The following is a 13,681-nucleotide window of genomic DNA, read 5'->3' on the forward strand; positions in this document are numbered from 1 at the left end:
TCATTGCTAGGATATTCCCACTTTTCAGTTGTTCTAATTCTTTTCCTGTACTTCTATGTTCATATATACCAATAATATTTCACTTCACATTCCCAAGTTTTTCAAATTGTAATAACTCACATTGATCCTTCATTGTATTTATAAGTTGCAACATACAGATCCCATTGTTTCAGATTTAGTTTTGGAGACTGTAGAGTACTTTTCATGCTGGGCACTCTGCCTAAGCCCAGTACTCGATTCTTGCTCATCCGGGAGACGATCGAGCTGGTACGAACTTGTCTGGGAGCAATCATCATTCATCATTGAAGGTGTGGGCCATACTTCCCCATGATGACCTAATCCATTTTGGGTAAATCTGCCTTCCTGCATTAGCCGGATAAATTAGCACAGCCTTCACACCTACCAGATTATCTCCTGGCATACAGTACTTCACCTGTGCAACCCGTTTACACCTCCGACGGTTGGATGACCGAGTGTTTAAGGTGGCAGCCTACTGCTCTGGGTTCGAATCGAAAAAATCCCAAGAATTTTTTTCGGGATGGTTCGACCGGATATGTCAGGTCTCGTAACTCACCACCCGGCTGCCCATTGTGGGCCTGGTCGAGCCCATAATGGGCTTGCTAAATGAGGTTTTCTTAGTCCCACGGGCGGAAAGAGTTAAGAAAATTCCTGCCTACCATATTGAGGCTTCAGGATCGGACTGTGAGAAGGGAAGCTCTGTACATTTTACAAAATACATTACAAAATTTAATTTAAATTTACTTGGGGTTAATTATGTTTGTTTGTTAACTTATGGCAACGCAACACTTGGGCGATCCCTTTCGGGAGGTCTCTAAGGAAACTGGCCCTTATTTAGGCGTTACAGACGTGGAGAAAACCGGGAAAACTCCATGTGCCCAGCCCGTCCGAGCAAGGCGCGAACCCACGACCGAACTCTCAGTGTTCAAGGTACGAAGACTGCTTGGCCACTGGTGAGTACGTAATAAAACATTCCAAGAGCAGAAGGATATGTTGATAAATTACAAGAATTAATTTATTCAATGAACAATACAACAGTTCCATATTTTATTATAATACATAAACAATAAAAATTATGAATTTATGATGCAAATATTTGCATATTTTATTGCAAGATTTGAAAATTAAAAGTATGAAACATGAGATGGAAACAAAAGATATGTAAAAACATAATACAAAAAGAATGGTGGTTGATCTGCAAAAGATGAAGTATTGTATTCTGATCAATTGATGAAATTGTAATTAAAGTAACGAAATATGAACTAACTGAAAACAAACTTACTTATTAAATGAATAATAATAAATAAATAAACAACTGAAAGGTAAATTGAAAGCTGTAGACAATTTACAAATGACGTTTTTACCGTGTAGATATAATTAAATATATTTGGAATAAATAACGCGGTAATTTATAAGCATATAAGTGATTAGGCATTTAATTGAAATATTAAACAAGCAGCATGATAAGTGAATTACATGAAATATTTCCCATCAGATCACCCGATTCATTCTACGATATTATTTACATGATAAATAGGAAATTAGTGTTAAATAAACATTTTTAGGTGATCTAATTTAAAAAAAAACACACATTTTGTTACCTTAAACGGTGATGACAAATATTTAATAAATTAATGGAGATTTTATAAAATAAATAAACTATATAGAAAACCTTGTTTATCAAAATATCAAAACCTTGTTTATACATAACAATATAATAAAAATATGGAATATGAGAAGAATGTCGTGTTCTTCAACATGTTTGTATATTTTGTTTGCGATACAGGCTGTCAATAATTTGTTGAGTGTTGGAAGACATGTAATTGGTGTGTATTGTGTGGGGTCTGTGGTATTGTTGTTTTTAGGTTTCATGTCGGTGATGCCGTGAGTAAGAAATTTTGGAATGTCTTGTGGATTGATGATGATGTGCGTTAGATGTTTAGCTAGTTCCTGGTGCAGTGATGTAAATTTTTTGTATCAGAAATTCTGAATGTTGTCTACACCAGATGTCTTCCAATTGTGTGTTCTGTTAACATCGTAGCGGATGTCGTGTACGTTTATTTCAGCACAGGGCATAGTTGGTATGTTATGCAAGTTTCTGTTCTCCTCCTCTTCGATCCAGCCTGCATCAGCATTGTGCATAACAGCACTGGACCAAAGAGAAGACCAATAAGTTGTGAGTTCTTCTGTTGGTGTGCCACTGTGCTGTGTATCAGATTTGTTTTGGTACTGATTTGTCTGTAGAAGAGTTTTTCATTGTTTGTGAATAATTTATTTTGTTGTTTTCGTAGTGAACATGTTTTGTATCGTTTAAGTCTACGTGCTTTGGCTGCGAGTTTTTGTTTTAGTGTGTCGATGTATTCTGTAATGTGTGTGTTGTGATGTTCGTGTTTTGTGTGTTTTGATCTTTTTGAAAATGTTTTTGAGTTGTTTCTTTAATTTGGGTGTTACGTTCTTTTTAGTGTATTATGTCAGCCTGCCTAATTGCTGTCTAATGTTATTTATTTGTGTATCTATTCTTCTCTGCAGGCAGGCTTGTGGTAGAATTGTGTTTTGTGTGTGTCTGTCTGCGATTGTATTTTCAGATCATGGTGTGTTACTACTGTGACTGCCCCAGCATAAACTAGTGTATGAATGTCTGAGAGTGTAGAAATTGAATGAATGTAGTGTGGTAGTAAGTGAGTGTTTACATAATTTAGTGTGTTTCCTACTACCTTTGACGTGTTGAGTTTTGGTATTCGTGGTCTTTGTGTGGGATTTGTGCCTGTATATTTAATGAGTGTTTCCTGAAATATAAGTGACAGCGTATTAACTAAATCTATGTCCATCAGTGGTGAATGAGGAAATGTCTCCAGTATCATTAGTGGTAGTTGTTGTATGTGTGCAAATATCAATACTTGTTGCTGGATTATCCTGACAAGTTACGTGATCTTCATTAATAATGTTAAATTTTTCTGTCTATTGATGTATTTGATCAGTAACCCGTTGTTTGATAAGTTCGAGTGTTGTTTGTGGGATAAGGTAGTTGTGTGTAATTGTTCTTTTTTGATCAACAACCCTTTGTTCGGTGACAGTGAGGTGAGGATATTGTTGTGTGAATCTATGGTGTACTTGTTCTCTATATGCTGTCATGTTTATTTGGAGTTTTGTGATGGTGTAGTAAGTACGGATGATAAACTCGTTCATTTCTATTGTCCATTTCATCCGTTAGCATGGTTTTCAGGCCTTTGTGGTCTGTGGATGCATTGTCACAGAAACACCAAGGCTAGGTTGGTTCCTCACATCTGTTGAGGGCATTGCAGTAGCCAAGCTTGGGCCGGTGCTGCTTTCGCCACCGGTAACCAAGGGAGCCTATTCTTCCTTCTGTGGCCTATTTTTCGAACGTGCGCCTCTGCCTAACCCACGTACTCGGACCTTGTTAACCCGGGCGACGTCCGAGCCGGTATCATATATAGATCTGGTTACTACCATGATAAATATCTCCACAGAATTGTAGGGATCGCAAAAACGCGTAAAAATGGTGAATAATTATAAAGTTCCGAAGTCGGGAAGTTTCGAGAGTCAAATCGTGTCAGGAACACGTGTTGGTGATGTAAACCAGACACGAAAGAAACTCTCCCAAAACTTATCCTAAAACAAATGCGACACGATAATGAACGACCGAGGGGATGTCAACCGAGAGAGGGGGAGCTTTGTCCAAGTGTTCGTGTACGAGTGTCAGAGGCGAGAGGCGGAGGGGGGTAGATGGCCACCGAAGCATCTGGCGGACCGCGTGAGGTCAAGGACGTCAGAGAGAGGGCCATAACGGCGGAATATACAAGCACGGGCTTCAAAGACTCCGTCAACACCTCTCGGAACTCTCCCGACCCAGATCGGTCTCCGGTTCCGCGTAGAAACAAAAGAAATGACCAATCGGGGTAAGGGAGAGGAGGAACAGAACCAATCAAACGGGTGAGATTCAAGAGGAAAACGATTATAAAACTCCCGAGTCGCGAGGTCAGGGGATCGATTCTCCTTCGGTCTTTCGGAAAAGAAGTGCGGCGGTTCTGCAGACGAGTGCATCTCCAGTCGAGTCTACCCAGGTCCAGACGATCCGGAGATCACGGGAAACGAAACAAGATTCCCTCTCATCTACAACGGGACCCTACCTCATCGTCCATCAGCGCCCAGAGACTGTCTCTCCGGAATTGACCGAGGAAGCCCCGGAACGTTCCAACGTCACCTCAACAACGTTACTCTAATGATCTAGATCGTGTTGTACTGCAGTTATATGTAAGTTGACTTAGTAGTTAGAATAAACGGTTTTGTGTAAGACACTTGTCATCTTTGTCTCCTACCGCCACCACCCACATACGATTTCGACCCTAGGTTTTCCTGACGCGTGATTAACTGTTTCCCCTGGAAGTCGGCGACCTTACAGAATGTGGGTGTGGTCACTCTTAGCTTCATTTCTCCCCATAGACCTTACTGGCATGGGTGTCCCTACCAGGAGCTTGTCCTCCAGCCTGCATTGCTCTATGGTTCAGTAAAATTACTGGGCTCTCCCACCACGACCAGGTGGTGACCACGGGAGAGTTATTATTATTATTATTATTATTTTCTCTCTCCAAAAAATCAGGGACTCAAAAATGAAACCTTCCTTGCACGGGGCAGATGAAAAGCTAGTTCGACACTTAGGTCCACCAACAAAGATGAGAGATGGAAAACGACGTCATGAGAAAATCATGATGGTCCAAACTAGATTCAAATCAATTTAGCTATCAGACATTAACTTGATTTATAAATACCTAGTTAGTGCTCACAGGACGAAATGAAACAAAAATGAAAAACTCTGTCAATTTTGTGAATATTTTCTATTGTATTATATTGACCAGTTTTAGTATAACTTGTGCATTGAAAACACTAATAAAAGTATAGTCTTTCTAACATAAGTTGATAGTTGTCGAACCAGACTAAATCACTTTTCAAATGGTTGTAGAGAGAAACTGGTTTATTAGTTGTAAAGAGTTAAGTGCTGAAAATGAACTAGAGCCTAGCAAACGTGTAAAGCAAAAACCCTACGACTCGTGAGTCGAACGATTCTGTTTTCAGTAAAGTACTAAAGGCTTTTTGAGGGAATGGAAGTTCCATCCTTTGCTGCGGGAGTTGGAATGGTCCTTATTAGAATTTCGAACCGAAGTTGTTTCGCCTCCGTTCAAATACTATATATTTTGTTGTAAAATTAACGAATAAAATTTAAATACGTACTTAAAATTGGTATACAAATTACGGTTGCATGTGAACTTTCAGCGAAAATAACAAACAAAAATATGGTGTCAATATTACATTTTAATCTAGATCATGTTTATATGTAGTCTATATTAAAATGCCGTATTTTTATTATATTGTTATGTATAAATAAGGTTTTGATATTTCTATATAGTTTATTTATTTTATAAAATCTCCTTTAATTTATTAAATATTTGTCATCACCGTTTAAGGTAACAAAATGTGTGTTTTTTTTAAATTAGATCACCTAAAAATGTTTATTTAACACTAATTTCCTATTTATCATGTAAATAATATCGTAGAATGAATCGGGTGATCTGATGGGAAATATTTCATGTAATTCACTTATCATGCTGCTTGTTTAATATTTCAATTAAATGCCTAATCACTTATATGCTTATAAATTACCGCGTTATTTATCCCCAATATATTTAATTATATCTACATGGTAAAAACGTCATTTGTAAATTGTCTACAGCTTTCAATTTACCTTTCAGTTGTTTTTATTATTTATTATTATTCATTTAATAAGTAAGTTTGTTTTCAGTTAGTTCACATTTAGTTACTTTAATTACAATTTTACCAATTAGTTTGAATATAATACTTTGCAAAATTGTTAAATAATTAGGTCATAAACTGTATTTATTTTATTTTCTAGTACAGGGATGGCGAACCTTTTTGAGTCCGCGTTTCATATTGTAAGCATACTTAGCTTTAAAGATGTTAATGCGTGCCAAAGTCTTAGACTTCGAATAATGATACTTAAAGAAATTAAACGAATACGCTTTAATTTGAATAAGTGTAAAAAATCTGATTGAAGAAAGGATGATCAAGTGATTAACAGAAAGGATGATTGAAAAGGACAGAAATCATATGATACATTACGTGCCAGATGATTTCTCTTACGTGCCACTTTGGGCACGCGTGCCATAGGTTCGCCACCCCTGACTTATAGTATAATTATATATTACTTTTTAACTTACTTTATTTATTTAAGTTTTCGTTTATGTTATGTTAACAGAAAAAGAAAAATTAAATTTATTATTTTATTTAAAACAAAAGTGATTTTTAAATGGAAAGAATTAAACGTGTACTAGTTTGTAAAATCCTAACATTTAAGATTTCATTCACAGAACATACACGTTATTGAGATTAAAATACGTTTTTAAAATATTAAATCGAATACTTTTCTTTCAAATGGTGAGTTTTTATCATAAATGCAATATGCTTACGGAGGTCCTACGGAACTCCAATGTTCATAGAAATATAACTTGAAAATAATATTTTTAGAAACATTTATGCATGATATCAGTTTACAATCGCTTAAATTTCCATTTTTGTTTATCATAATCGGTCGCCACTAGTGGCCGAGTAGATAAAACACTGAACACTTGTTAGTGGGTTGGCGTCTAACCAACAGGCTGGCCAAGTACATAGTGTGTTCCGGGTTTTCTTCACATGTCTAACACCTAAATAGAAACAAGCCTTCTGTGAAACTTCTCCGGGATAAACCCCTTGTGTTGCATTGTCTTAGCCACAAAATTAACTCATTGGAATTCAACTATTGTCTGGCCCACAATAATGTCAGCATAGGTTTGAAATAATAACAAAACCATATTAAAAAATTAGAAGAATTCGATGCGAATTCTTCTGAATTTTTGTAAATATAGGATCTCAGAACAAAGAATTTTTTATATATGATTATCCATGAATCACTGTTCGTTTAACCATAATAACAATATCAATACAGGTATCCCTTGTAAAACACGGTAGTTACGTTCCGAAAAAGTGCCGTGTTAAGCGAATCCGTGCTATACAAAACAAAGGATTAATACAAAACATGGGGTTAGATTTCAAAGGTTAACAAAAGTATGCTTATTCTTTTCCGTTACTAAGAGAGGTATGTTTATTAAAACAATCGATAATTTATTGTCAATCAATAATTAATTAACAATTACAATTAAAATTACTGTATGACGTGTTAACGTTAATTTTAGTTAAACGAGGGCAGATGATTTCCCAAACTCTCGAACTATATTAGAGCGAAACCGTGTTGTAGAAGTGTCGTGTTGTATGAGGGATACTTGTACAGTACATATAATAGTTATATCAAGAGATATAAAATTAATGTTACCTATAGTAAGGTAAATGTTACCTATGGTAGCAAACATGGCGGCTCGTCTCTGAAACAGCGGGGACATACGTTCTAACCTAACCTAACCTATTCTAATAAATTACCATAATTATTGCCAACCAAATTATTAGAATAGGTTAGGTTGGGTTAGAACTTGCGTCCCCACTGTTTCAGAGACTAGCCGCCATGTTCGCTACCATAGGTAACATTAACCAAAAAATATATAAAAACAAAACATTAAATAGAAAGAAATTTAAGGAATCATTCAAGTAATTATTATAACGGGGCTATAAATAAGTTTACCATATTTTCTAGGATCAAAACCGAGAAAGATGTAGTTGTTATCGTTTGTGATATTACCTGCAGTGCCGTAACTAGGGAGGTTCCAGCGGTGCCCAGGCACAGGGCGTAGACCCTAGTGGAGCGCAGAAATGACCTGGACCAAGTTTTGGGTCATTGTTTTGGGGCGTAGTTAGAGAAGTTCGCACCAGGCGCATAAAAGGCTAGTTACGGCGCTGATTACCTGTGCTGTTAATAAACGACAATAGCTTTGCTACTACACTAAGTTATATAGTAAAATCATAAGAAAAGTTAATCTGAAAAATTACTTCATTTCAAAGTTTTGTCAATCAAATAAATAATATTACTTGAAATTCCTTTATTGCGTATCAAACGTCATGATAAACCATACGATAATCGAAGTATAAGTTTTAAATTTTGTATGTATGTTTATTTTACTGGGTGGTCCAAAATATAACCGAAGTATATGTAAGTGTTATGTATATAACAATGTACACACATTGTTATATACATAACTCTTACAATACATACACGAATAATAATCGAAATCTAAAATATCTGTAAAGAATTGTTTAGGAACAAGGTTTCAGATACTCTACACATGTATTACATTAGAGAGGTTGCGGCCGAAGTTTCCAACGCGAAAACGTGTACGTCGGACGTTCAGCGCCGTCTTCCTGTAAGCCTAGAAGTTTGACAATGGCCTTTCGAACGTCGAGCATAATTCCACTGACGTACCAAACGCCATTGTCAAACTTCTAGGCTTACAGGAAGACGGCGCTGAACGTCCGACGTACACGTTTTCGCGTTGAAAACGTCGGCCGCAACCTCTCTATTGAAAGACTACATCTGACGTGTGATAGGAGGAATTTCACCTGGTCCATGTAATGCCATGGTGGGAAATATCGTTCAATAATGGAGCTATGCTTTAAACTTGATGGCAAACATATAGATCATGTAGTTTTCCATCCATAAAAAGAGATCGTACTTAATTGTTAGTAAAGTAATGTATTGCTCTTTGTGTTTTGGTTACTTTTTTGTCACTCTGTATAATATATTATATTTTAAATTATAAACTTACATGTAATTTTACCATTTTAACTTTCAAAAAGTAACTGTTTTATTTCATAATTTAGGACATAATGAGTGTTTTCGTTTTTATGCTGTTCGCATTTCTCCTTCAATTTCATAGAATGCAATCAATTAGTTTCAAAATTTGCAATATGGATGAATTGAGACAAGCATTAGCATATTTATGCCAAGATTCTACGTGGACGAATAGAGAAATAAGTAAGTGAAATAAATATATAAATAGATTTTATTTAAATTATAACACTACTAATTATCTTTTTACATAAAAGGTGTTCCAGTTCAAGTGGATGTTAATGGAATGTGTTGTTATTATCCCTGTACCCATGAAAGTATATATTATCTTTGTGGAACATACGGTAATCAGCAACAGTAAATGTTAAGATGTAAGAAAAGGAGAACAGAATAAATTATTATTATAATGGTTAATATTTTCGTTACTATCCAATTGAGTATTTTCTATTATTTCAATAAAATATTTTCAAATTCAGATCCAAACAATACTTTTCCCCCCTAATTATTGAATAATGTGAGGTTTGCCAAACGACTGCGTTAGTCAGAATGTCGCGCGGTCACGATCCACGTGTGGGAGTGAAACTCTCAGAGACAGACTTTCATTCGTAACCCGTTTATATAACAAAAGGTGCTTACAACTACGATACATTTTTATCAGCGGCGGCGTTCGAGTCTTCTGGGCCCCTTTTCGAATGCAAAGGTCCACAAGAAAAGTTCTCCGATGTTTTCGCAGGAGTATGATGGCCCCGGGGAGCACTGTTCAGTTTCTCGAGGGAGAGTTCCGGAAGCAGGGACGATTCAGATAACAGGTGACAAATCCAGGGGAGCGGGTGACCTTCCAAAAGAGATGTAATCCAACTGCCGAAGATCACGGAAACACACACAGCCGTAAGATCACGAGCCCAAGAACCAAGAGAACTGAGAGAACTAATAACCGAGAACGTCACATCCTTTTTTTTTGACGGTTTTTATAACTTTCTTTTGAGTCCCAGATCGAACATTCCGATAGGTCGAAGCCGACTTGCCTCCGCTTTCCAATTGGTCTCCCCTCCCTTCGTTACGAATGGTAACGAGATCGGAACCCAGGTCGTTGGATGAGTCAACATCGACGGACAATTCGATTCCTATCGGAGATGTTCGATCTAAGTACTGAAATTCATCTATTGTTTCAACCTGAGAAGTCCGACTTTCTCGGAAATTTCTACAGACATGTCCTTTTATGGACATGTAATATTCATTTTTCGTTTTCACTATTTTTTTCTTGTTTGACGGTTTCTCTTTACAACATTAATTTATAATAACAACAATAATAATAATAATAACAACTTTCTTCTATACAAAAATTAGAAAAAATTTTCTTATTTGCACAAATAGTAGGCCCACTTCCGAAGCTTCACAATAATTCCGATAGAGTATTTAACACCCGAATATCATTATGGTTAAATTACGGCATTATTTCCAAGAATTATTCATCCCAAATGTATTTTTTTAATATTTTATTATATTTTTTTTTATTTTAAAATTAAACTGTATTTTTTAAAAACTCTCTCTGTCATGTGGACACTAAAAGGGCTCTTTTTCGTATTCATCGTGTATACAGCCAAGCGCACAACGGGGGTGCGGCGGTCGGCAACACTGCGACTGACCACCGTCCCCGACCAACGTGACGTCAGAGTCGAGGCTAACCACTTTTTGGGCTCGACGTGCTTCGGTTCGGACGTCCACCTCGTGTGCTCCGACCTGTGTCTCCACGACCGACGTTGTTATACTTTCTGTATATATAGTTATATTTAGTTGTAAATAAACACGTAATAACGGCATTTAGCCTCTTTCTTCAATCCGAGAATACACCGCTCAACGTCACGACGACCCTGTTCGTGGATGCGATCAGATTGACCGATCTGGCCAACTTCGACTATAGAGAGGTACCCATAACGGTCCCCTCACTGGTGACCCGAACGTGATCGACAACGTGGGAGCAACACCGAACTTTCCCAAGCCCGAAGCCCGAAGCCCGAAGCCCAGACGACATTTACGGAAATTCAGGTAGGCCTCTTTTTCCCTTCCACGCCGGTCAAGCAGCCGAACAAAGATGACGGAGCCCGAACCCACCGCAGAAGTGAACAGAGTGGCTCTCAAACTACCTCCATTTTGGGACAAGACCCCAGAGTTGTGGTTCGCCAATATAGAGGCCCAGTTCGCCATTTCGGGCATTACCAAAGACAGTACCAAGTACTACTCTGTCGTTTCGGCTCTCAACTCCGACATTTTGAACTACGTAAGCGACATCGTCCTCAACCCACCGGCCGAAAACCGTTATAATACTCTTAAGTCCAGACTGCTCGCCGATTTTTCAGACTCGGAACAAAGGCGAATCAAAGCGCTACTCTCCGATATCGCGTTGGGAGATGAAAAACCTTCACATTTACTAAGAAAAATGAGGCAGTTAGCCAACAATAAATTAGGGGAAGATTTTCTTAAAACCTTATGGCTACAACGACTGCCGCAACAGACCCAGGCGATCCTGGCAGCCTCCGACGACGGATTAGAAAACTTGGCCACCATGGCCGACAAAATAGGCGAAGTAACGCACGCGAACGTAAACGAAGTCCAAAAAGTCCCCGATAACACTCAAATTCAGCTAAGCGAGCTTCAGATGCAAATAGAATCCCTGAGTCAGAGAATCGAACGATTAGCTCGACCCCGAGACAGGTCTAGGCAAGGAAGATCACATTGGCGGCGGCGTTCAAAGACGCCCAAGGGGGATGCTAGCCACCCTTGCTGGTATCACCAGAAATACGGGAGCGAGGCAAAACGCTGCCGCTCCCCGTGCTCTTTCCGCCAGTCGGGAAACCCTTAAGGAAATCGCACGAAACGGCCCGCTGCGATTTCAGCCCCAATAACAAGAGCCGTTTATTTATTTTCGACCCCATTTCTAACCGCGAGTACCTGGTGGATAGCGGAAGCGACGTGTGCGTTTTACCCTTCTCAGGAAATGGCTCGCGGGACGACCCCCATGCTGTAAAGCTGTACGCGGCAAATGGTACACCGATACGAACGTACGGCACCAAGCTAGTTACGCTCGGGCTGAACCTCCGCCGCCGTTTTCAGTGGCCTTTTGTACTAGCCGACGTCAGTAAGCCAATCATAGGCGCCGACTTTCTGCGGCAATACGGATTGTTAATCGACCTAAAGGGCGCTCGTCTCCGGGACTCAATTACTAACCTAGCCACCACGGGTAAAAAAATCGAAACAGAGATTACTCAAGTAACGCTGATAGCCAGCTCGTCGACATACCGCAGTATCCTGGAGAAGTATCCCGACATTTTCCATCCTTATCCCGCAGGGACGGCCAGGGCACCCAAACACCACACCGTGCATCGCATTATAACAAAGGGACAGCCGGTATTCGCAAAACCCCGCCGACTGCACCCAGCCAAACTCGCGGCAGCTCGGAAAGAGTTCCAACATATGATGGAGCAAGGAATTTGCAGACCCAGCACCTCCAACTGGGCCAGCCCCTTGCACATGGTGCCCAAGTCAAACGGCGACTTCAGACCAACGGGCGATTATCGAGCGTTGAATCGACTTACGATTCCCGACCGCTACCCGTTACCACATCTGCAAGATTTCTCCTCTTCCCTATTCGGTAAAATTATATTCTCCAAGGTCGATTTAGTCCGCGCGTACAATCAGGTTCCTGTTCATCAGGACGACATTCCAAAGACGGCAATCACAACCCCTTTTGGCCTATTCGAATTCATGTTCATGCCTTTCGGGTTGTCCAATGCCGGGCAGACCTTCCAACGGTTCATAAATGAGGTACTCCAAGGGCTCGACTTTACCTTCGCATACCTCGACGACATTCTAATCGCTAGCGAATCGAGGGAGCAGCATGAGATTCACCTAGAGGCGGTTTTCCATCGCCTCTCAGAGTACGGCGTCAAGGTAAATCTGAGCAAATGTATATTGGGTGCACCAGAACTACCGTTTTTGGGGTACTTAGTCAACAAGGAGGGCATTAAACCTCTACCCGAACGCGTAAACCCCATACTGGAATATAAAATTCCAACAACGGTTCGCGAGCTCAGGCGTTTTCTGGGGCTACTCAACTACTATCGTAGGAATGTCCCAAACGCAGCCCATGCACAAGCCCCACTAAACGAGTTACTAAAAGGACCAAACCTTAAGTCCAACAGCAAAATTCAGTGGACCGAGAAAACAACCAAAGCCTTCCACCACTGCAAGGAGGAATTAGCCAACGCGACGCTCTTGACCCATCCGAACCCAAACGCGCAACTGGCACTTTTTACCGACGCAAGCGACATAGCTATCGGCGGCTCACTAAATCAAGTTGACTCCTCCAACGGCACACCGAAGATGCAGCCACTAGCTTTCTTCTCTGCCAAATTAACAGAGTCACAACGAAAATGGTCGGTTTTCGATAGAGAGCTTTATGCCATATACGCATCAATAAGGCACTTCAAGCACATGCTCGAAGGCAGGGAGTTTACGGTTTTCACAGACCATCGCCCACTGACGTACGCTTTTAGTCAGAAGCCAGAGAAATGCACCCCTAGGCAATTAAGGCATCTTGACCTTATAGGTCAATTCAGCACGGACATCCGCTACATTAAAGGCAGCGACAACACACCAGCGGACGTATTGTCGCGGATCGAAACTATCGAAGTGCCAAACGCAATAGACTACGCGAACATCGCGCAAGCCCAGATCAGCGACCCCGAATTACAACAGTTACTGTCTTCGAGTACAGCCTTGCAGCTGAAGAAAATGCCCTTCACGAATGCAGGTCCCGAATTATTCTGTGATATATCTACGAACAAAATTCGCCCATAT

General features: G+C 39.7%; 1 protein-coding gene and 1 long non-coding RNA gene across 2 annotated transcripts; both read left to right on the top strand.

Annotated features, from left to right (window-relative positions):
* The first annotated feature begins 1,919 nt into the window (after nucleotides 1-1,919).
* Nucleotides 1,920-9,239, top strand: LOC136969546 (uncharacterized). The gene is made up of 3 exons (XR_010879840.1): nucleotides 1,920-2,194; nucleotides 8,857-9,010; nucleotides 9,082-9,239. It is a non-coding gene; the product is annotated as an uncharacterized lncRNA (long non-coding RNA).
* A 1,677-nt stretch (nucleotides 9,240-10,916) lies between these two features.
* On the top strand, nucleotides 10,917-11,684 carry LOC136969672 (uncharacterized). The gene has a single exon (XM_067263956.1). The coding sequence runs from the start codon at nucleotides 10,917-10,919 to the stop codon at nucleotides 11,682-11,684; it is 768 nt and encodes a 255-aa protein (XP_067120057.1).
* Nucleotides 11,685-13,681: the final 1,997 nt, after the last annotated feature.

Source organism: Centruroides vittatus, unplaced genomic scaffold, assembly GCF_030686945.1.
Source record: "Centruroides vittatus isolate TY-2023 unplaced genomic scaffold, ASM3068694v2 contig_18, whole genome shotgun sequence".
Taxonomy (NCBI): Eukaryota; Metazoa; Arthropoda; class Arachnida; order Scorpiones; family Buthidae; genus Centruroides; species Centruroides vittatus.